The sequence below is a fragment of the Pimephales promelas genome, chromosome 13 (assembly GCF_988280905.1).
Source record: "Pimephales promelas chromosome 13, fPimPro1.hap1.1, whole genome shotgun sequence".
In the NCBI taxonomy this organism is placed as follows: Eukaryota; Metazoa; Chordata; class Actinopteri; order Cypriniformes; family Leuciscidae; genus Pimephales; species Pimephales promelas.
Genome location: NC_142781.1, coordinates 16,675,609 through 16,699,601, shown reverse-complemented (window position 1 = coordinate 16,699,601; position 23,993 = coordinate 16,675,609). Strand labels below are relative to the sequence as shown.

The 23,993-nt window shown below is 42.5% G+C and overlaps 1 protein-coding gene across 3 annotated transcripts in view; it reads right to left on the bottom strand.

The window, feature by feature from the left end:
• cdh2 (cadherin 2, type 1, N-cadherin (neuronal)) overlaps nt 1-23,993 on the bottom strand; it is a 60,823-nt gene that overhangs the window by 16,879 nt on the left and 19,951 nt on the right. The window contains exons 3-13 of one of the 3 annotated variants that reach the window (XM_089118536.1): nt 18,293-18,501; nt 16,413-16,553; nt 16,094-16,249; nt 14,484-14,628; nt 14,211-14,383; nt 12,750-12,866; nt 9,358-9,498; nt 9,039-9,194; nt 7,051-7,195; nt 6,785-6,957; nt 1,921-2,058 (exon numbers count right to left, since the gene is read on the bottom strand). In XM_089118536.1, the coding sequence (XP_088974662.1) occupies nt 1,921-2,058; nt 6,785-6,957; nt 7,051-7,195; nt 9,039-9,194; nt 9,358-9,498; nt 12,750-12,866; nt 14,211-14,383; nt 14,484-14,628; nt 16,094-16,249; nt 16,413-16,553; nt 18,293-18,501 (1,694 nt within the window). The remainder of the gene's footprint in view (nt 1-1,920; nt 2,059-6,784; nt 6,958-7,050; nt 7,196-9,038; nt 9,195-9,357; nt 9,499-12,749; nt 12,867-14,210; nt 14,384-14,483; nt 14,629-16,093; nt 16,250-16,412; nt 16,554-18,292; nt 18,502-23,993) is intronic. The other 2 variants (XM_089118537.1, XM_089118538.1) reach the window with 2 other exon arrangements.

The window sequence follows — 23,993 nt, the reverse complement described above, 5'->3', positions numbered from 1 at the left end:
GAACTGAGAACTGTGCGGAACTGGGCCTTGGTCTGAAGATAAGAAGGGGAGCGGTACATTTTGGAGGATGATCCATCCTATATAAGGTCTGTAAAATGAGAAGATCGTGGCCCTTCTCATATCAGACTCTGTCTGTGTGTGAACTGCCTTTCTTGCAAGAAATAAATACACTTTTGACTTTCGAGATCTTCATTTGTCTTTTAATTGTTATTTAAGATCTAGGTGCAGAATTTCCACAACAATGATGATAAACAGCTATATTTATCTACATCACCTATTTAAAAGTTTGGGGTCAGTAAGATTATTATTAAAAAAATAAAATAAATGAATACTTTTATTCAACAAGGATGCATTAAAGCACAACTGCTTTCAACGTTGATAATAAGAAATGTTTCTTGAGCATCAGATCAGCATATTATAATGATTTCTGAAGGATCATGTGACACTGAAGACTAGAGTAATGATGCTGAAAATTCAGTTTTGAACACACTAATACATTACATTTAAATAAACATTAAAAAAATATATATAGTTGTTAAATGGGCGTCACCAAAGGACGTAGCTTAAATGCTTTTGGGCGCAATTGGATAGACCTAAATCCAATCAGAGCAATAAAGGAGATGACGTATGCAGAGCGACGTTTGTCTGTTATAGAACAACTTAGTTTGAATAAACGAGCAGACACTGATTAGCTACTTGCTCAACGTTTATTTAAAATTAACAGCAAGACAACTAAAAGTGAATGTGCTTTCCATTAAATAAATAAACAGTAAACACAACCTTAGCAAAAAAATCTTTGCAATGAACTTAGCAATTTAGCTGTGTGCCGGTGCACGTAAAGCTACGTGCTCGGGCAGATTTGGCTTGAAGTTGTTCATACTCGGACGCGGCGCTGTGCGCACTGTTACAAAAAAACCTGTGCACACAAGCGAAATGGGGTTTTGCACACCGAATATGTCATTTTTGCTGCACGCATTTTCGCCCTCTTGCGGATGCGTCAAGTATTAACAATACTTCCGACTTCAGACCTCTGTTTATTAAGAAGATCTCCAAGATTTCTCTTCCTGTGAGGGGGTGCATAGACCTCTATTGAATCATCTCCAAAAGTAGCAGGCTCCAAAGCACCACTAACTCCGCTTCCCTTGTAAGCTGATATTAGTATTTAAACATTTTCTATGATAAAAAATGTTTGTGAAAAAAATATTTTAATAACATGGTTTTGCCAGTAATAGAGTTCTAACGACGGTGTTCAACTATAACCGTCACACCCCTAGTTCTGTCGGTGTGCTGTCGTCATCGTGTAAAGCCCACTCCAACGTTTCTGATTGGTGCCGCGATATCGTCGGATTAGAAATGGGCTTGCTGGACTAACTTGCAGAGCAAATCTAAATTTGCCGGAAGTTGTCTGAGTTTTTCCAGGCTAGCATCCTTGAAACGCATAAGAATCATTACAAAAATTGTACAAACCCCAATATTTTGAATGGTAATTCGAATTTATTAAAACAAACATGAATCAACCGCCACGCTGTGGCAATATAATTATTTATAGTTATGGTCATGTATTTCAGGTACAGATGGTACCTTTTTCTACTTTCTTTAAATCAGAGATGTAATTAAACCATCTTACAAGATAAGGAGGAAGGCTAGTTGCAAAACTGGTTCAATGACACCTTCTTTAGAAAACGTAATGGCCAAATTAAAAGCTCTTTAAAATGACCGTATTTCCAGTGTTGCTTGGTTTTAACATCACCAGCAAACTCATGGGTAATATATTATGACTGCCCGCCCTTCACCCTCTCCTCCTTTGCCTCCTCGACCATCTTGGCCTTTATCCGCTCTCATCCTCCTTCCCAAAAGGCAAAAGCAAAGATGGCTTTCGCGAGACACGTGTTCAAGTGTCTGTGTGTATGTGCCACTCACAGTCTCTCGGGTGAACTCCGGAGCGTTGTCATTGACATCCAGCAGGCGTATGACAGCAGTGGCGGTGTTGGACAGACCATATGTGGGGTTTCCCTCCATATCGGTAGCCTGAATGATCAGGGTGTATTGAGGGACCTTCTGCTCAAAACAAAAAACAAGAAAAATTGGGTTAAAAACAAAAGAAGGAAATGGTTCACAGCAGTGGGTCTCAACAGGGTGTGGAATATGGGAAGTGTTATGTTCGCAGGGCAGACAACTGATGCAATTGTCACTGTTTTCAGGCCTCTTCGCAGGTACCGTCTGTTTCGTTCGGCGCTCCAGAGGATGATGCGATGTCGATCGCAGCATCACAAGGCGGGCTTGATTCCTCGGGAGATGAGGATGCGGCTGCGTTGCCTCCCTCGGGAGTGCCAGCATTGCCCGTGTCTGATCCCGAGTTAACGGCCATGCTATCTCGGGCCGCCGTGAGTATCGGGTTAGAGTGGAACCCTCCGCCCTGCCCCGATCTCTCACGGATGGATAATTGGTTTTTGGGCAAGGCTGCCGCCGCAAGGCCACAGCCGACCCCAATACCCTTTTTCCCCGAGCTGCATGCGGAGCTGACGCGCACTTGGAAGGCTCCTTTGTCCTCCCGAGAGCGCGCTCTAGCCTCCCCCGCCTTTCCTCCCCTCGATGGTGGGGCCGCCCGTGGGTACACTTGGATGCACCCGGTGGAGCGCTCTGTTGCGATGCAGCTGTGTCCACAGAGCGCCTCCTACCGTGGTCCTCCTAAGCACCCATCCAAAGCCTGTAGGTTCTCGTCTGCTATGGCGACGCGTTCCTATAGAGCGGCGGGACAGGCGGCCTCCGCCCTGCACGCGATGAGCACTTTGCAGGTTTTCCAAGCCAAACTGCTCAGAGATATGCACGAGGGGGGGACTGACCAAACAGCCTTTAATGAACTGCGAGCCGCCACAGACCTTGCCCTCCGGGCGACGAAGGTGGCCGCTCGCTCCGTTGGTCAGGTGATGGCCACTAGCGTGGTCCAGGAGCGCCATCTCTGGCTTAACCTGGCAGACACACGGGATGCCGAGCGGACTCGTCTGCTCGACGCCCCGCTCTCCCAGGTTGGCCTTTTCGGCGGTGCAGTCGAGGACTTTGCCCAGCAGTTCTCAACTGCCCAGAAGCAGACGGAGGCGATCAAACATATTCTGCCCCGACGGACAGCTGCTGCCTCCACCCAGCCGTCGGTACAGACGCCTCCCCCTGCTCGCCGCCGAGGACGCCCCCTGCAGCTCCCCTCCCTCCCACGCGGCCCCAGCAGCAGCCTTCATCCGGGTCGCGGCGTGGAGGAGGCCGCAGGCAGGCGTCTCAGGCCCCTCAGGCCGCACGCCCCGCTAAACGCCAGGCTAAGCGACGCTCCTGAGACGGGCTGCTCAGTGATGAAGTCGAGTGTTTCCCAGGAGGTGGTAGCAGGCCCCCTCCTTCCCCCGGTGGAGGGCCGGGGGAGAATCTTTTGTTCTCAGCTCCCCGCTGCTCACCCACGGGTGGGCAGTACCCTGAGTTGGTTAAAGAAAGACTTGACATAATCACTGAGCACACAGACAGGAATGAGTGCGCTCGACGTCCCAGTGCATAAGCCCACTCATTCCTCTCTGTCTCTGAGGGTGCGGAAGGGAGCGTGTGGTTAGCTCTGTCCCCTCGCGTCTTCACAAAGATCGTCGAGGCAGCCCTTGTTCCCCTTCGCGAACACGGGGTTCGCATCCTGAACTATCTCAACAACTGGCTGATACTGGCACATTCTTGAGAACAGGTTTGCGAACACAGAGACCTGGTGCTCCGGCACCTAGCCCGTCTGGGCCTTCGGGTCAACCGGGAAAAGAGCAAACTTTGCCCCGTGCAGAGGATCTCTTTTCTCGGCATGGAGATAGACTCTGTCGCCATGTCCGCGCAGCTCACGAGCGAGCGCGTGCACTCACTGCTGACTTGTCTTCGACAGTTCGAGGGCAAGAGTGCGGTTCCACTGAAACTGTTTCAGAGGCTCCTGGGGCATATGGCATCTGTGGCAACGCCGCTCGGTTTGGTTCATATGAGACCGCTTCAGCTGTGGCTTCGCGATCGAGTCCCGAGGTGGGCATGGCATCGCGGCTCGCTCCGAGTTCCAGTGACTCCAGCGTGCCGCCGAACCTTCTTCCCGTGGTCGAACCTCAGCTTTTTACGGGCCGGTGTCCCTCTTCAGCGAGTTTCCAGGCATCTCGTTGTCTCCACGGATGCATCTACCACAGGTTGGGGTGCCATGTGCAATGGGCATGCAGCCGCGGGTTCTTGGACAGGACCCCAGCGCCTCATGCACATCAATTGCCTCGAGCTGCTGGCAGTACGCCTGGCCCTGCACCGCTTTTGAGCGCTGCTCAGGGGTCAACATGTACTTGTCCGTTCAGACAACACCACTGCAGTAGCGTACATCAACCACCAGGGGGGTCTACGCTCACGCCGGTTGTCGCAGCTCGCCCGACACCTCTTGCTATGGAGTCAGAAGCACCTGAGGTCCCTTCGTGCAGTGTACATTCCAGGAGACCAGAACCTGGCAGCCGACGAGCTGTCACGGGTCCGCCTTACCTCCGGCGAATGGCGACTCCATCCCCAGACGGTCCAGCTGATTTGGGACCAGTTCGGTGAGGCAAAGATAGATCTGTTCGCCTCCCGGGACTCATCCCACTGCGCCCAGTTTTATTCCCTGACCGAGGGTACGCTCGGCACAGATGCACTGGCGCAGAGCTGGCCGCGGGGCCCACGCAAGCATGCGTTTCCCCCAGTGAGCCTCCTTGCACGGGTGTTGTGCAAGATCAAGGAGGACGAGGAGCAGGTCTTGCTGGTAGCCCCCTATTGGCCCACCAAGACGTGGTTCTCCGAACTCATGCTCCTCGCGACAGCACCTCCTTGGCCTATTCCTCTGAGACAAGATCTACTCACTCAGAGACAGGGCACTCTGTGGCAGGTTTGAGTTCGCTGCCACCTGCGGTGCCGGCAACCATCACTTCCGTTAGAGCGTCGTCCACGAGACACCTTTACGCGTTGAAGTGGAACCTCTTCGTCAGCTGGTGCTCTTCTCGCGGAGAAGACCCCCGGAGATGTTCGATCAGTGTCGTGCTTTCCTTCCTGCAAGAAGGGTTGGAGCGCAGGCTGTCGCCCTCCACCCTTAAGGTTTACGTCGCGGCCAGTGCCGCCTCTCATGAAGCAGTAGAAGGTAAGTCCTTAGGGAAGCACGACCTGGTCATCAGGTTCCTGAGGGGAGCGAGGAGGCTGCATCCGCCTCGTCCTCCCCTCGTACCCTCTTGGGACCTCTCAGTAGTTCTAAGTGCTCTGCAGAGGCCCCCCTTTGAGCCTTTGCAATCGGTAGAGTTAAAGTTTCTGTCCATGAAGACGGCACTCCTGGTTGCACTGGCCTCCTTCAAGAGGGTGGGGGACCTGCACGCATTCTCCGTTGACGAAGCGTGCCTGGAGTTCGGGCCAGCTTACTCTCACGTGATCCTGAGACCCCGGCCTGGATACGTACCCAAGGTTCCCACCACTCCCTTCCGGGACCAGGTGGTGAACCTGCAAGCGCTGCCCTTGGAGGAGGCAGACCCAGCCTTGGCACTGCTCTGTCCGGTACGTGCTCTCCGCACCTACGTTGACAGAACGCGGTGTTTCAGGACCTCAGACCAGCTCTTTGTCTGTCATGGGGGGAGCCAGAAGGGAAGGGCTCTCTCAAAGCAACGGCTGTCTCACTGGATAGTGGACGCCATTGCTTTGCCTTACCAGCAGCAAGGCCATCCGTGCCCCCTTGGTGTGACGGCCGATTCCACTCAGAGTGTGGCCTCCTCTTGGGCTCTAGCGCACGGCGCCTCGCAAACAGACATTTGCAGAGCTGCAGGCTGGGCGACACCAAACACCTTCGCGAGATTCTATAATCTGCGAATTGAGCCGGTGTCCTCTCACGTACTCGCTTCCGCCAGTACTGGACCCGCTTAGGTGTCTTCGCTTGCTTGCCATTCCACTCCTCGGATTGGATAAGTGCGATTTTCCTCAGTGTCTTCCGTTGAAGCCTTGAGTCCTCCAGCACCGACGATGCGGGCACCACTGCTGTTGCTCTGGATGCTGGCTAGGTGCCTCCATGTGCACGGTTCCCTATGGTAACTGTCTCATGTGTATTATCCACTGTAAGCCTCTCTGAGCATGTGTCTTCCCTTGGCAAGCCATCTGCCACCCCTGGAGTTAAAATTCTAGTAGCCACCTGCGGTTGGTGCTCCAGTGATTTCCATATGCGTCCCTATGCGACCATATGTGTATTCGTAAGTCCTCCCTATGGTAGGCATCTGGTAGCATGTCCCTCCCGGGTTATGTTTCCCAGTGTACCTTGGTATTCCTGTGTCAAAGTGGGTTCCCTGGTTAAAAAAAAAAAAAAAAAAAAAAGGGTTCAGGGGTCCAGACTTTCGCAGGGCACTGGAAGTCAGCTTGAAGATGGCGTGATGGCACTGACCCCCATTCTCCGTCACTTCTGACGTAACTCGAAGTGACTACGAAAGGGAACGTCTCGGTTACGGATGTAACCCTCGTTCCCTGAGTAGGGAACGGAGACGTTACGTCTCCCTGCCACTTCGGCTGTATCGCTGGCTAGACGCTGGAGTTCAGCCTTGGCTCCTCAGCGAAGACATACTGCGGTTGCGTTCACTTCCTCCTTTTATACCCATACGCTATGCAAATTCCGCAGCCCCAAGGCATTTAAACTTAAATTAAAATAAACAAGTAAAAGATAATTTAAGAGATTTATAAATACTACATTAATAATAAAACTGGTTAGAGTATATTTTTTGACTTTCCACTAGAACAAATTTCCTCGTACCTCACGGTCCAGGCCAGCAGCTACAGTGATGATTTCGCCGGTCTTGTCGTTGATAGTGAACATATTGGAGGAGGGGCTCTCCGGGGTCTGGGAGAGGATCTTGTATCTGAGCATCCCATTGGCTGTATTTGGGTCATCCTTATCCTGGGAGGTCACCGTCATTACAAATGTACCTAGAACCGTGCAATAAATGTCAGTTTTCACATCATTGAGGAAGGCGTGTCATAAACTGTGTCAAAGGCATGAATGCGTGCGTGTGTGTGTACCTGGTTTGGTGCCCTCATCCACGGTTCCGTTCCAGATCTGGTGTGCGAACTCGGGCCGGTTGTCATTCATATCGATGACTTTGATGATGATGTCAATGGGGTTCTCCATCTGGTTCCCATTGATGTCCACGACATGAGCACGTAGCTGTGAACGCAAACACACATTTAAAGTCACAGTTTACATGGAAACTCTTCATGAAAGCAAAAGCTGAACCAATCAACACACAAGTCTACATCTGAGCAGCTATGAAAACAACTACTTTCACTGTTATTTTTTTTATATAATGAATATACACCACAGTTCAAAATTTGGGGATTGGTAAGATTCACCAAGGCTGCATTTATTTGACAAAATGAAGTAAAAACAGAACTATTGCGATTGTGAATTATGATTAGAATTTAAAGGGTTAGTTCACCCAAAAATGAAAATTCTGTCAGCATTTACTCACCCTCATGTTGTTCCAAACCAAATCATTTTTGGGTGAACAAACCCTTTAAAAGGTGATATTTTCTATTTCAATATATTTTAAAATGTCATTAATTCCCGTGATGGCAAAGCTGAATTATCAGCATCATTACTCCAGTCTTCAGTGTCACATGATCCTTCAGAAATCATCACTATAATATGATGATGTGCGTTAACTTTGATCCTTTGAATATGTACTTGCTGAATAAAAGCATCTGAATCTTACTAACTAACTAGCTATGCTATGGGATGCATGAAGTTAATTAGCCTCTGAATCAGTGTTTGCATTCTAACGAGTTTTGACACTGAACCTCCACAGTATTTTCAGTGTCTTTATGCCATTTTGAGACAGAGAAGACATTTACAGTACTCAATTCACACATTTTCGGCAGCCAACTGAGCAAAACTGTAACATCAATGGCAGTACAGACACACTGTCAGTGTAAAAGAGGCTAATAACCGCCACACTCATTTTCAGCGGTTATTGGAGTTAACCAACTGCTGTAGCTGACTTGGTTGCAGTTTGTGTGCTAGAGCAGTTTTAAGTCTGCTGTATGCATGAGCTATCCGAAGGAAGCCTGATGCTCCACCTTTGGCACCATTAGGAAGCAAATCATTTCATATTCATGTAATCTCTGCATAATTTGAATCTGAATGTGGATTAGGTAGACACTGGGGGAGGTTAACAGCCTCTTGGGTCCAGTAGTAAAGTGAAAGGGTATTGAAACCAGGCAGAAAAAGTTTGAAACTACTTCCAGGGGAGATTGAGGATTGTTCTTACTAAGATAAAAAAAGCCAGATTTAGGGAATGCCCCCCTAGTGTTAAGATAAGCTCCTCCAGAGTTTAATTTTGCCTGCTCTCCTCTTCACGGTACAGTGGATTAGAGGGAAGTCAAAGGTCACATTCTCAGACTGGCTGCCATGGTAACTATGACACATGTAATTTATTGGGAGTTTTAGAGGGCTTCTCTCTGTCCTGGATGGAATACACAGATCTAAAGACCAAAGGCCTGATGTTTAAACATTGTGTATGCAAGAAACGGCATTGAAAAGTGCACAAACTTTACAGTGAATTTTAATAATAAATCCACTTTTTTACCGGGCAATTTGGCGACTCCTGTGGCCAAATAATGAACTGAACAATTGTGCTTAATTCATATTTAAATGCTCATTATTATGGTTTAGAATTTTTCTCTAATGTAGAACAATTCTATATTGTTTATTCTCAACCCTGAATCTGAAACCATATTCATACATTTTTAAGTACTTAAATTAATATGATAAATGCCTGACTAATCGACTAATGGCTTAAATAACCGACTAATAGTCAACTAGAATATTCTTTTGTCGGTGGCAGCCTTACATATTTATAAAGGAAATCTTGTACAATCATTCATACGGTTTGATTAATCTGAATAATTTTGTTTGTTTGCATAATCAATTTTTTTTTTTAGGATGAAATCTACTCAAAAGTTTGACATGACATCTCAGGACATGGAGTCATGAACACACACACACTTACATTGAAGTAGGGGGTGTGTTCTCTGTCCAGTGGTTTGGTGACGGACAGGATTCCTGAAATGGCGTCGATGATAAACAGGCCGGTGGGGTTTTGGTCGGCTCCTGGTCCGGTCACGCAATAGCGCAGTGCGTTACTCTTGCCCTTATCCGACCAGATCTGAAAAACACACACACAAGATAAACATAAAATTAAATTCCATGCACGATAGCAACTCAATGAATAGCAAGCAATGAATGAATTACCGTTTATTTTTATCATACTTTTTCGAATACACTTCACATGATGAACCAATGTTGTTTTTCATCGTGTACACACTCACTTTCACAAGCTCTTCAGGGAATTGTTTTCTGGAGTTCTCAAGCACGTTGACAGGAGGAATGACCCAGTCTCTTTTCACGCGATTCACACTGCCGTCATCCTTGACAACCACACTGTGCCGCGGAAACGGTATCACTGGCACCTGGCAAAGGAAAAAAAAAAAACGACGAAAAGAACAACAGTTAGATTCAAAAACACCCACACGGTCAATGTATATCAGGTGATGCGTACACACCCACACACACTGCAGCACATGCAACACTTTTGCCCCAGCCCCGAATAATTACAGAATTAATTTTACCCTCTGTAATGGGGTCATAAATATCACTGCTGCTCCATCGTTAACTCCCAGAGCAGTAACACCCACATAGTGAATATGAAAGTGTGTGTCGAGCTTGCAGTATTGTTCCACTTCATTTCTCCATGAGCCTTGTTATTCAGAGCCGAAGGCTGCCCGAGATGTGCTTGACCAGACATTTGCCCTGATCTTATTGTTAAACAGAACAAAAACCCCTGAGTGTTCAATTAAGAGTTTATTTCCAACTAACAACACAATACAACGACTAATTTCTTTACGCAAGTACAAAATCTCACAGGGCGTTAGCTTATAAAGCGACTCAGTTGATATCAACTAAGCCTCCCTTTCTCTTGACCTATCTTCTTACTTTTCCTCCCGGTGGTGAAATATTGCCAGTAATGACAGTGCCATGGGGCGGGCGGCAGTTCGGTGTTGAAGGAGGGAGAAAGATTCTCTCGTTTTTCTCTCTCGCTGCTATGACTCAGGTAATTATGAGTTAACTCATTACACTTGTATCTACTCACAGTCTCACAATCTCTCCAAATGAACAAACCGACAACATAAACATTGCCAGAACTGATGGAAAAACATCTTTCATCCCAGTTCGTTCTCGTTTATTTTTCATATCTCCTATTTTCCCTCTCATTCCACATTAATCGCCTTTCTATCTGTTATCTCTAGCTGTATAAACTAGGGCTGGGCTTTTAATCATATTCAATGAAAATCCAAATGTTTAATGAGAGTAAAAACAATAAATATCTACTTTAAAAATAAGGCATGCTTTTTGAGTTTTATTTTTTAACTAAATCAACACAGAAGTGATGGATAAAGTGTTCCTATTCTTTCTGGACATTGAATTTCTATGACTTATCCATGAATTAGCAATTTGTATGAATACTTGATAGGATTTCTATTGAGTTTGCACTTTATCGAGCCATCTGTAGCTGAAATACATGTCCATAACTATAAATAATTATATTGTCACAGCGTTTTAAGATTTGATTAATTTGTATTTATTGGCATGATTTATAGAGGCCTGGAAAGACTTTAGATTTTTGGGGAATATTAAATTCTTGATATTTCCATGTTTTTCAGGATCATTGGAACCCTGAATGTAATCATTTTCATTCAAATCTACCAATAAATGAATACATAGTGTAATAGAAAATTTTATTGAAACATATATTTGTTTGTGTGTTCTTTAAAATATAAAGATGCTAAAGAAACTGCAAGATGCATTATTCCTTATACAAATGGGACATTTGTAAAAGGACAGAATGTTCTGTTCTTCTCAAAAATAGATAAGCTTGCTTGCACCAAGAGCAAAACATGTATTTAGTTGTTTTTGAAGTGACATCTGTGTTTAACGTGTGGGTATACATAGATGAGAGGTGTTAGAATATACGGAACTGAGAACTGTGCGGAACTGGGCCTTGGTCTGAAGATAAGAAGGGGAGCGGTACATTTTGGAGGATGATCCATCCTATATAAGGTCTGTAAAATGAGAAGATCTTGGCCCTTCTCATATCAGGGTCTTTCTTGCAAGAAATAAATACATACACTTTTGACTTTCGAGATCTTCATTTGTCCTTTAATTGTTATTTAAGATCTAGGTGCAGAATTTCCACAACAATGATGATAAACAGCTATATTTATCTACATCACCTATTTAAAAGTTTGGGGTCAGTAAGATTATTATTAAAAAAAATACATAAATGAATACTTTTATTCAACAAGGATGCATTAAAGCACAACTGCTTTCAACGTTGATAATAAGAAATGTTTCTTGAGCATCAAATCAGCATATTATAATGATTTCTGAAGGATCATGTGACACTGAAGACTAGAGTAATGATGCTGAAAATTCAGCTTTGAACACGCTAATACATTACATTTAAATAAACATTAAAATAGAAAACAGTTGTTTAAAATTGTAATAATATTTCACAATATTACTGCTTATACTGTATTTATCAAATAAATGCATCCTTGTAGCCTGGTTCAAACCAGACCATTCTCAGTCAGTTGTAACTCAGTTAAGGTCTGGGAAAGCTTCCTAGACAAATCATTTCAAAGGGGCGTCACCAAAGGACGTAGCTTAAATGCTTTTGGGCGCAATTGGATAGACCTAAATCCAATCAGAGCAATAAAGGAGATGACGTATGCAGAGCGACGTTTGTCTGTTATAGAACAAATTAGTTTGAATAAACGAGCAGACACTGATTAGCTACTTGCTCAACGTTAATTTAAAATGAACAGCAAGACAACTAAAAGTGAATGTGCTTTCCATTAAATAAATCACACACAGTAAACACAACCTTAGCAAAAAAATCTTTGCAATGAACTTTCCAATATAGCTAACTGTTAGCCGGTGCACGTAAAGCTACGTGCTCGGGCAGATTTGGCTTGAAGTCGTTCATACTCGGACGCGGCGCCACGCCCACTGTTACAAATAAACCTGTGCACACAAGCGAAATGGGGTTTTGCACACCGAATATGTCATTTTTGCGGCACGCATTTTCACCCTCGTGCGGATGCGTCAAGTATAAACAATACTTCAGACTTCAGACCTCTGTTTATTAAGGAGATCTCCAAGATTTCTCTTCTTGTGAGGGGGTGCATAGACCTCTATTGAATCATCTCCAAAAGTAGCACCACTAACTCCGCCTCCCTCGTAAGCTGATATTAGTATTTAAACATTTTCTATGATAAAAAATGTTTGTGAAAAAAATAGAGCCGGCAATAGAGTTCTAATGACGGTGTTCAACTATAACCGTCACACGCCTAGTTCTGTCGGTGTGCTGTCGTCATCGTGTAAAGCCCGCTCCAACGTTTCTGATTGGTGCCGCGATATCGTCGGATTAGAAATGGGCTTGCTGGACTAACTTGCAGAGCAAATCTAAATTTGCCGGAAGTTGTCTGAGTTTTTCCAGGCTAGCATCCTTGAAACGCATAAGAATCATTACAAAAATTGTACAAACCCCAACATTTTGAATGGTAATTCGAATTCATTAAAACAAACATGAATCTACCGCCACGCTGTGAAAATATAATAATTTATAGTTATGGTCATGTATTTCAGCTACAGATAGTACCTTTTTTTGGATGGTTTCCAGCAGGCGTATGACAGCAGTGGCGGTGTTGGACAGACCATATGTGGGGTTTCCCTCCATATCGGTAGCCTGAATGATCAGGGTGTATTGAGGGACCTTCTGCTCAAAACAAAAAACAAGAAAAATTTGGTTAAAAACAAAAGAAGGAAATGGTTTACAGCAGTGGGTCTCAACTGGCTGTGGAATATGGGAAGTGTTATGTTCGCAGGGCTGACAACTGGTGCAATTGTCACTGTTCTCAGGCTCTCACGCCACACAAGACTATACACTGACAGAAAAGGTTAGTTTTGATTTGAAATAGTCTCAGCTTTCAAATGATGTCAATTTTTTTTACGAAATTCAAACAATAAATATTGTTTTGGTACTCCTAAATGTGACGTGACAGATCACTAAGTTCAAGTGGATGTGAACTGATCATCTCTTCCTCTTTACTATTAGTTAATAGTAAATAAAAACAAATGAACATTAGAAAGTATGTTAAAAGATGCAGTATAACTTACTGAAATGTCTCATGTAATCACTCAATCATTGTTTAAACTGCAGAAAGAGGTCTATAATAAAGCTGGAGAACAATGTCACGTAACGTTACATTTACCTCAGGAAAGCCATTTAATGACCATAGCATAAGTAAAATTATTCTAACGTTATTATTATTATAAAAAAACCGCATTATATTAATTTGACATTGTATTGCCTCTAATAATAATAGCAGCTGACAGGGCTCCCTGCATGTTTACAGCATTAGTTGAGAGATTTTTTCCTTAAAAAAAAAAAAAAAAAAAATTGCATATAGCTAGTGTACTGATTTATATAAATCCCAATTGTATGAATTGAAATCATGAAATTTGTCAAGGACTAATAAAAACAGTAGCCTACCAGTCATTGTACCATGTAAACATTGTAATGTTGTCACTAAATGTATTGAAATTATATTTAGTTACCACGTTTTGAAAATATATGTTTGTATAACACCCCGAATCCCAAAACCATCCCCCTCCATAATTCTCACTCCAAGCTAAACTCAAAAGTTGGCAGCCCTGTGTTTGCATCTTATTATTTAACCGCATTAGACCAGATAAGCGGCCCATTGTTTTTGGGTTCCAACCCACCAGATGAAAACAATGTTGTTACTGTTAATTAAACCTATTAAAAATAATTTTCAGTAATTGAAATTAAGCTAAAATAAAATTATATAAGCTATATTTGATGAAAAACAAACTTTAAAAAAATGCTGTTTCAACAACTACCTGAAATAAAAAAAGTACTAGAATTACTAACAAAACTGAAATAAAAAAATTCATTACAGCTAAAAAGAAATAGTTTAAAGAGAAAAAAGCACACAATTACTTAAACTTGAATAAAAAAAAATTAGAAATACTACATTAATAATAAAACTGGTTGTAGTATATTTTTGACTTTCCACTAGAACAAATTTCCTTGTACCTCACGATCCAAGCCAGCAGCTACAGTGATGATTTCGCCGGTCTTGTCGTTGATAGTGAACATATTGGAGGAGGGGCTCTCCGGGGTCTGGGAGAGGATCTTGTATCTGAGCATTCCATTGGCTGTATTTGGGTCATCCTCATCCTGGGAGGTCACCGTCATTACAAATGTACCTAGAGCCGTGCAATAAATGTCAGTTTTCACTTCATTGGTGAAGGCATGTCATAAACTGTGTCAAAAGCGTGAATGGTGTGTGTGTGTGTGTGTGTGTACCTGGTTTGGCGCCCTCATCCACGGTTCCGTTCCAGATCTGGTGTGTGAACTCGGGCCGGTTGTCGTTCATATCGATGACATTGATGATGATGTCAATGGGGTTCTCCATCTGGTTCCCATTGGAGTCCACGGCATGAGCACGTAGCTGTGAACGCAAACACACATTTAAAGTCACAGTTTACATGGAAACTCTTCATGAAAGCAAAAGCTGAACCAATCAACACACAAGTCTACATCTGAGCAGCTATGAAAACAACTACTTTCACTGTTATTTTCATAATGAATATACACCACAGTTCAAAATTTGGGAATTGGTAAGATTCACCAAGGCTGCATTTATTTGACAAAACGAAATAAAAACAGAACTATTGCGATTGTGAAATATGATTACAATTGAAGGGTTAGTTCACCCAAAAATTCTGTCAGTATTTACTCACCCTCATGTCACCCTTAATCAAACAGATCTCATTCCCCATCGACTACCATAGTAAAAAATACATACTATGGTAGTCAATGGGGAATGAGATCTGTTTGATTAAAAAATTCTTCCAAATATCTTCCTTTGTGTATAACAGAACAAATAAACACATAGAGGTTTGGAACAACATGAAGGTGAGTAAATACTGACAGAATTTTCACCCTTTAAAAGGTGATATTTTCTATTTCAATATATTTTAAAATGTCATTAATTCCCGTGATGGCAAAGCTGAATTATCAGACATTACTCCAGTCTTCAGTGTCACATGATCCTTCAGAAATCACTATAATATGATGATGTGCATTTAATTTTTTTTAACATTATTGTTAACTTTGATCATTTGAATATGTACTTGCTGAATAAAAGCATCTGAATCTTACTAACTAACTAACTATGCTATGGGATGCATGAAGTTAATTAGCCTCTGAATCACGTTTGCATTCTAACGAGTTTTGACACTGAACCTCCACAGTATTTTCAGTGTCTTTATGCCATTTTGAGCCAGAGAAGACATTTACAGTACTCAATTCACACATTTTCAGCAGCCAACTGAGCAAAACTGTAACATCAATGGCAGTACAGACACACTGTCAGTGTAAAAGAGGCTAATAACCGCCACACTCATTTTCAGCGGTTATTGGAGTTAACCAACTGCTGTAGCTGACTTGGTTGCAGTTTGTGTGCTAGAGCAGTTTTAAGTCTGCTGTATGCATGAGCTATCCGAAGGAAGCCTGATGCTCCACCTTTGGCACCATTAGGAAGCAAATCATTTCATATTCATGTAATCTCTGCATAATTTGAATCTGAATGTGGATTAGGTAGACACTGGGGGAGGTTAACAGCCTCTCGGGTCCAGTAGTAAAGTGAAAGGGTATTGAAACCAGGCAGAAAAAGTTTGAAACTACTTCCAGGGGAGATTGAGGATTGTTCTTACTTAGGAAAAGCCAGATTTAGGGAATGCCCTGAATAAAAAATTGAATAATTTAGTTTGTTTGAATAATCTGTTTTTTTTTTAGGATGAAATCTACTCAAAAGTTTGACATGACATCTCAGGACATGGAGTCATGAACACACACACACACACACACACACACACACACACACACACACACACACACACACACACACTTACATTGAAGTAGGGGGTGTGTTCTCTGTCCAGTGGTTTGGTGACGGACAGGATTCCTGAAATGGCGTCGATGATAAACAGGCCGGTGGGGTTTTGGTCGGCTCCTGGTCCGGTCACGCTATAGCGCAGTGCGTTACTCTTGCCCTTATCCGACTGGATCTGAAAAACACACACACAAGATAAACATAAAATTAAATTCCATGCATGATAGAAACTCAATAAATAGCAAGCAATGAATGAATTATCGTTTATTTTTATCATACTTTTTCGACTACACTTCACATGATGAACCAATGATGTTTTTCATCGTGTACACACTCACTTTCACAAGCTCTTCAGGGAATTGTTTTTTGGCGTTCTCAAGCACGTTGACAGGAGGAATGACCCAGTCTCTTTTCACGCGATTCACACTGCCGTCGTCCTTGACAACCACACTGTGCCGCGGAAACAGTATCACTGGCACCTGGCAAAGGAAAAAAAAAAAACGACGAAAAGAACAACAGTTAGATTCAAAAACACCCACGCGGTCAATGTATATTAGGTGATGCGCACACACCCACACACACTGCAGCACATGCAACTTTTGCCCCGGCCCCGGGGCAACTTGCTTGCTCAACGTTTTTTTCAAAGACAACTAGAAGTGAATGTGCTTTCCATTAAATAAATCACACACAGTAAACACAACCTTAGCAAAAAAATCTTTGCAATGAACTTAGCAATTTAGCTAACTGTGTGCCGGTGCACGTAAAGCTACGGGCTCGGGCAGATTTGGCTTGAAGTCGTTCATACTCGTTGTTCATACACGGACGCGGCGCCGCGCGCACTGTTACAAATAAACCTGTGCACACAAGCGAAATGGGGTTTTGCACACCGACTGTGTCATTTTTGCTGCACGCATTTTCGCCCTCGTGCGGATGCATCAAGTATTAACAATACTTCAGACTTCAGACCAAGATTTCTCTTCTTGTGAGGGGGTGCATAGACCTCTATTGAATCATCTCCAAAAGTAGCACCACTAACTCCGCCTCCCTCGTAAGCTGATATTAGTATTTAAACATTTTCTATGATAAAAAATGTTTGTGAAAAAAATATTTTAATAACATGGTTTTGCCAGTAATAGAGTTCTAACGACGGTGTTCAACTATAACCGTCACACGCCTAGTTCTGTCGGTGTGCTGTCGTCATCGTGTAAAGCCCGCTCCAACGTTTCTGATTGGTGCCGCGATATCGTCGGATTAGAAATGGGCTTGAATGGGCTTGCTGGACTAACTTGCAGAGCAAATCTAAATTTGCCGGAAGTTGTCTGGGTTTTTCCAGGCTAGCATCCTTGAAAAGCATAAGAAACATTACAAAAATTGTACAAACCCCAACATTTTGAATGGTAATTCAAATTCATTAAAACAAACATGAATCAACCGCCACGCCGTGACAATATAATAATTTATAGTTATGGTCATGTATTTCAGCTACAGATGGTACCTTTTTCTACTTTCTTTAAATCAGAGATGTAATTAAACCATCTTACAAGATAAGGAGGGAAACTAGTTGCAAAACTAGTTCAATGACACCTTCTTTAGAAAACGTAATGGCCAAATTAAAAGCTCATTAAAATGACCGTATTTCCAGTGTTGCTTGGTTTTAACATCACCAGCAAACTCATGGGTAATATATTATGACTGCCCACCCTTCACCCTCTCCTCCTTTGCCTCCTCGACCATCTTGGCCTTTATCCGCTCTCATCCTCCTTCCCCTTGGCGGCAGTGTGTGTGCATGTGTGAGTCAGTAATAAAGAGTAAATTCTCCCTGTCTCTGAGCAGAAGGCAGGGGTATGAGACATATGGTTAGTGTTCCCAAGCTGAGGGTCCAGATCCACACTGTCTAATGTATCCTCCAGCCTTAATGTCTCTTTAGCATCGTTAAACATTAATTACAGCCCTACTACCAACGTGTTAGTGCTCTGCTAATTTTCTAATATAGTTTTATTAGTGCTTTGGCTTTATCGCAGAGGCCCTCGGATGAAGAGAGACATTTTTGTGAGCTCACATTCGTACGATGGCATTTTGATGGTGTAATTGCAGCGTGAGGCTAGTTTAGAAACACCATGCGCTGTTAGCGATCTGACACAGTTGTAATTACTGTGATTTTTGCAGTCACGTAGTTGCCGTTCCCTGTGTTAACATGCGAGTGCACCTTACTTCCTACCTGCTTGGGCTGGGTGAAGTGAACGTGTACCAGCCAATGTTCTTGAGACTTCACGTCCTTGGCCTTAATCTCCAAGCTCCGCCCCTTCCCGTCAGAGAGCTGCAGTGTTCGCGCTGCGAAAACCATCCCGTCGGCCTCTATCCGGAAATCCGCAGGGTCTCCGCTCTCGAAGCGCAAGCCAGAACCTCTGCCACAGTCCACAAAATCCACTGCAGAAGAGAGAGACACAGAGAGAATGGACTGAGTGCAAGCCTGTTTTTGTTTTTAAACTGCAAACAGGATTTTTTTTTTTTTTTTTGCAAAAAACAAGCACACAGGAAATCACATTCCCACTTCCCCACAAGGGAGTAATGGTTTTACTTGGTTTTAAAAGTGAGGACAAGGAGAGTGAGACAGAAAGTGCGCACTGACACAGCGAGAGAGAGAGAGAGAGAGAGAGAGAGTGAGAGAGAGAGAGAGAGAGAGAGAGAGATGGAAGGAAATGAGAGCAGGTACAACTTCTGAAGCTCGTCTGCATTATTCATGCTGAGACATCCCCTGCAGGCCCCCAGGTGTGCTGAGGAGTGGAGGAACAGGAGGACGAGGAGACAAAGAGAGAGAGAGAGAGAGAGGGGAATGAGGGAGGGAGAAAGAGAGAAAACTGAGAAAAAGCCGAGTTGAGAGATATCTGCGGAACAGCACTGGAGGGAATCGCATTAGAAGTACAGACATAAACAAATGAACGTGCTTTATTTATTATGCCGCAATTAGAGAACACAGACAGACAATTACACGCCCAGAACTGAGGGAGACGCAGGGATGCTCTCCTATCAGGACGCATTTGTTTGCAAGAAGCCTCGTATTGACTGGGCTCATTTGTCTGACATTTTTCATCTTTCAAGCAGAACGCCAGATCTCATTATCCAGCCCAGTTGGACGACGCGCGTAATTTCTCCTAGAACGCTAACGTGACACGGTATATAGCTCTAGTGGACACACGGATTCATTTTACTGTTCATTAGTCCTGTCAGGACATGAACAATTCATAAAAACACATGTATGCACATTAGGGGTGGTGACGTCATACTAAACTTTTGGCCACCTCGATGCAAACATGCACAGATAGTTGAACATGCATGCTCAATTTGCATATAATTATATTTGCATATCAGTATCTGCTATTCATTATATCACAGTACATTTTTCAAATTTACTTTAAAATTGGAGATTCTCCAAATATTTCAGAGAAACGCATGTTTCCTCAAATAGAAATGAACTTTTCAATGTAGTCCATTTCTAAAACAAATTACTTTTATGAACCAAATCTTTATAGTGGATCAAAAACGTACAATACGGCAATTGTAGCCTGATTCTCCGAATTAAAGAGTCGGATCAGATCATTTCTTTAGTATGCAAGCAAAATGGACATCATGATGATCAAAAACGACATCCAAATCTGTAACTACATTTGTGCCTTACCACAACTTACACACTGTAACACACTGAACCATGATTCTCATGCAGGAAAAGTTCAGCTCATGTCACTTCCTGACCACTTCCTGTCCTTTCTCTACTATCAGTGTCCATAAAAATGGAGCAAAAGCCAATTTTCCATCTCCATGGAAATTTCCATCCTTTCTCTCACAGAGAAACACACACCAGCGAGAACAGGCTACATTTCCTCATCACAGATGAATTTCTCTCTCACTGGTGGCTTTCTATCAATCTGCTCTCAGTGTGTGTGTGTGTGTGTGTGTGTGTGCGTGTCTTACCTTGTTTTTCGCGATTCTTTGCTCTCATGCATAAGTGCAAGAAAAAAGCAGATTTTCCGTATACCAATTACGCACGTCCGTAGGTAAATTACACCTTTCACTCTTGTTAATCACCATTTATTATGCGAAGACCTCTCAGGCTATTACAGTAGGCTAAAATAATCACTCACTATTATTAGACATGGCAACCAATGAGACCTTATTCCTGATTATTAGATAAAGACCTGCTGAAGGGGGCGAGCAATTATTGCGTTTATCAGATTGTTAATATTGGTAGTCCCGGCGTCCTTGCGCATTACTTGCGTGAAGAGCCTCCTATGTTGTTTAATTTTCGTTTTTCAAAATTAAAAGACTCGTCTTCATGGCCCCTGGCACACTGGTAACCATCACAGAGTAATGCGTTTAATGTAACGCGATTGCCCTGGTGGCACAAGATCTGCTGCTCGGCAGGTGCGATGTAGGTGCTTCTGGTGTGTGTGTGTGTGTGTGTGTCAGTCTAGTTTGACGAAGTGCACCGAATACGTTTTATTAGATGGCTGCACCAGTTTTGCCTGCAGCTGCATTTTCTTGTGCAGTTTTCATGAGGATGGGGGGAGGGTGTAGCGCTATATGTCTACCGCGCTGTCTCCTTCCATTACCGAATGCTGCTCTTCTAACGGATGAAACAGAGAAAACAGTGTATTTGAGTCTTTCTTCTTGTCTGCAGTCTCTTTACACATCCCTGCAAACTCGGCTTAATGCAGCGACTAAAAGCCGCATTACTCATCACGTCTCGCGAGTAAACACGGTTACGGCAAAACAGTGGAAATTGATTTAATTATCAGGGTGATTTAATGCAAGACAGAGGTAAATGACTCAATTATTTTAAGCAAACTCTGAGGTAGCTTGTGTGTGTTTTCTCAAAGCCCTCAACAAATGAGTGCATGTATGGGTCTTCAAACCGCAATATGATTAGGATAAATAGAACAGCATAGATTTTACTCTACAAAACCAGGTTCTCTAGTTACATTTTGTTTCATTATATTCTCGACCCAATGATATTAATCAACCTTGTCCACACCGAAGGGTCTGACATTTATGTCTGGTGTTATTTGTACGGTATTGATAATGTAGGATGTATGACATACAATATTCAATCCTTTAGCTACAAAATCGAGGCACAAACAAGTTTTTGATTTATCTGTAATAAACTGATACAATCTAAATAAGAGGCAATTAAAAACCACAATCCATTTTCTGTCACCTTGACCAATGAGATGGAAAATAATTTGTCAAAGTGCTAAATTCAAGCTGGAGATTTAAGAGGCTTGATATGCGCATGCATGCGTATCTATGAATTTTCATCTATGTGTGTGAGAAGGTGATCAGGCACCACAGACGTGTTTGAGAAGCAAGACGAGTGTCGGTTGCCCTTCACCATGTCTCTTCAAAATCACCAGAAGGATTTCTAAGAGGCAGATTGAAGGGGGACAGAGAATTTAAAGCAATTCTGCCATTATTTACTCACCAATCATGTCATTTCAAACCTGCATGCTGTTATTTCATCAAAAAAAGTAGAAATTTTTGAAGAACTGTCATACAATTCTTGTCCAGCACGATACACTGTAATCAGAGGCTGTCAAGCTCCAAAAAGGACAAAAAACCTGTGCTCTATATTCCAGCTCATCTTAAAATCCCCCTAAAGTCATTCATTTTATCACTTAAAACTAATCTTTGAACACCAAAATTACATTTACATATTTTTTTTTCCTTGAGTTGAGTTTTTCACGCCTTAGAATAGATTGAATGCAACTAGTATATTTAGTATATGCGGCTCTATGAATATGCAAATTAGTCCCGCCTACAAATACAATCACACGTTGACTTGATTGGTTACAAGGTGTTTTGTGACGGCAGAAACACAAGCGATTTCAAACATCGTTTTTGAGATTATCTTTGGTTCACTGCTGTTTTAAAGGGAAAATATTCAGCAATGGTGCTGAGTCTGACTTGGTTTGTGTCGAAGCACATTAAAAACACCATATACACATATAAACAAATTTCAGCCTATTCATCACATCATTATTCAATAATTTCCCTAAAGCTCTCACCAACTTCGTGGACATGGCTAAAACACAACTTTCAGTTATTAACAACTATAATTTGACTTGTCACTTGGACTACTTTTATTACTTTTTTGTCCTTTCTATTGAGTTTACAGCTGAACTACTGTAGTATGACAAGAGTAGCATAACAATAATGTCCAAATACAGTTTTGAAATGACATAAGGATGAGTAAATAAAGACATAATTTTCTTTTTAAGATGAGCTATCTTGTATACTTTTGCAAATGAGGGCCCGAACACACACGCACATTCAAGCTGAAGTGCTGATTTGGCGAGCCAGCAGAGGTGTGATGTGCTCTGTAAGCAATCTCTTTCATCTATTAGCATTTAGCATTCAACACCAACTACACATCTTTACCGCTCAAAATGTCCCCGCTATTCCCTCCCAATGGGACTCTTAGCTCATTTTAATACGAGCCGGCTACAACTGGTGTAGCAGCAAGACATAAATGAGGAAAGTAATGGAAAAATAGTTTTGTTTAGCCACCACCCCCATGAGAGAGCATAAAATAGCTGTCTTAATGTCGTCGTTTGGGGTTTCATGGTCTCCGAGACATACTGAGCCTTCCTGTGAAAGAATTCAGATGGATGTGGCACTTAGGACCCTACTCTGCACCGAGCTGAGCTGTCTTTTGTACCGCCTGCCTATAATTGCCCTTTTTCCATGACTTTTCTAAGGGTGAGCTTCCTCTAATGGCCACATCGCTCAGCCACATCCCTCGGTGGGCATGGCAACTTAGGTTTAACTCGTACACACTTCCACGGCCAAAAACACACAAAAAGGCAGACACATTCACATATACACCTAAATGCAGACTGGGAAAATGCACCAATGGGACCTAGATCAATTTGAAAACCAAAGTGCACATTAAACTGTTGGAGCTTTTCAGCTCATAAAGGGATTCATTATCTCTTTTTGAAACCAGCACAATATGTAGCTCCTAAAATGCGCCAATGGCTATTGATTAGTTGCCAAAATGTTATAATGGTGAGTAACAGCTGCTTTTATGTGTTCCTCTGTTAATGTGAATCATCTTAAGCCTTTGATCCAAAAGTACAACTAACAACACACCGTATCTACTCGCCTCATGATGTTTCTCCTTAAACAAAGCGAGTAAAACATAGACAGATAATATGACATTCCCTCTTAAAATATCCTCTCTTCTCTTTCCTGATTTGTTCAGATTTAAACTTTAGATCAAAAGAACATTGTGAATCTCACGGCTGATTAAGCTCAATCTCAACCTGCTAAATGGCTTGATCACATGCAAATGCATGCGCGCTCGGATAAATAAATTTAGAGAGAACAGCGACATTAAACTCATTTTCTACCTCGTACCTTTTTCTCACACTATTGTGATGTCCGTTGTGAATTTTGCTGATTTAAAGTACAGTTTCATTGTGAGAATGAGTTGTGATCATCTTTTGTAATAATTTCCTGCAAGAGTGTTTATGAATTTATCAAGTGGTAGGCCCTATAATAAACAATACAATTATTTTATTTTAATAAAATCTTAACATTTAATAGAGTTACATACACCTTGGATAATATATAATATAGCTGCTATTGTTTTAATCCTACACATATTTTAATGAAAACATTTTACAAGTATGTTGTTAAATGTATAATGTACAATAGTGGAGAGTACAAATATTCAAGTAAAAATCTAAACTATGATTCCCTACTGTTGGATCTACTAATGATTAAAAAAAAAAATTCTGTGATTCCTGTGATTAAATAAAGAATGATTAACATTTTAAAGCACAAAACATTTACACAAGTGCAAAATATCATGACAATACATCATTATTGTTGTGCCCTGGACATGTCCTACCATGGTATTT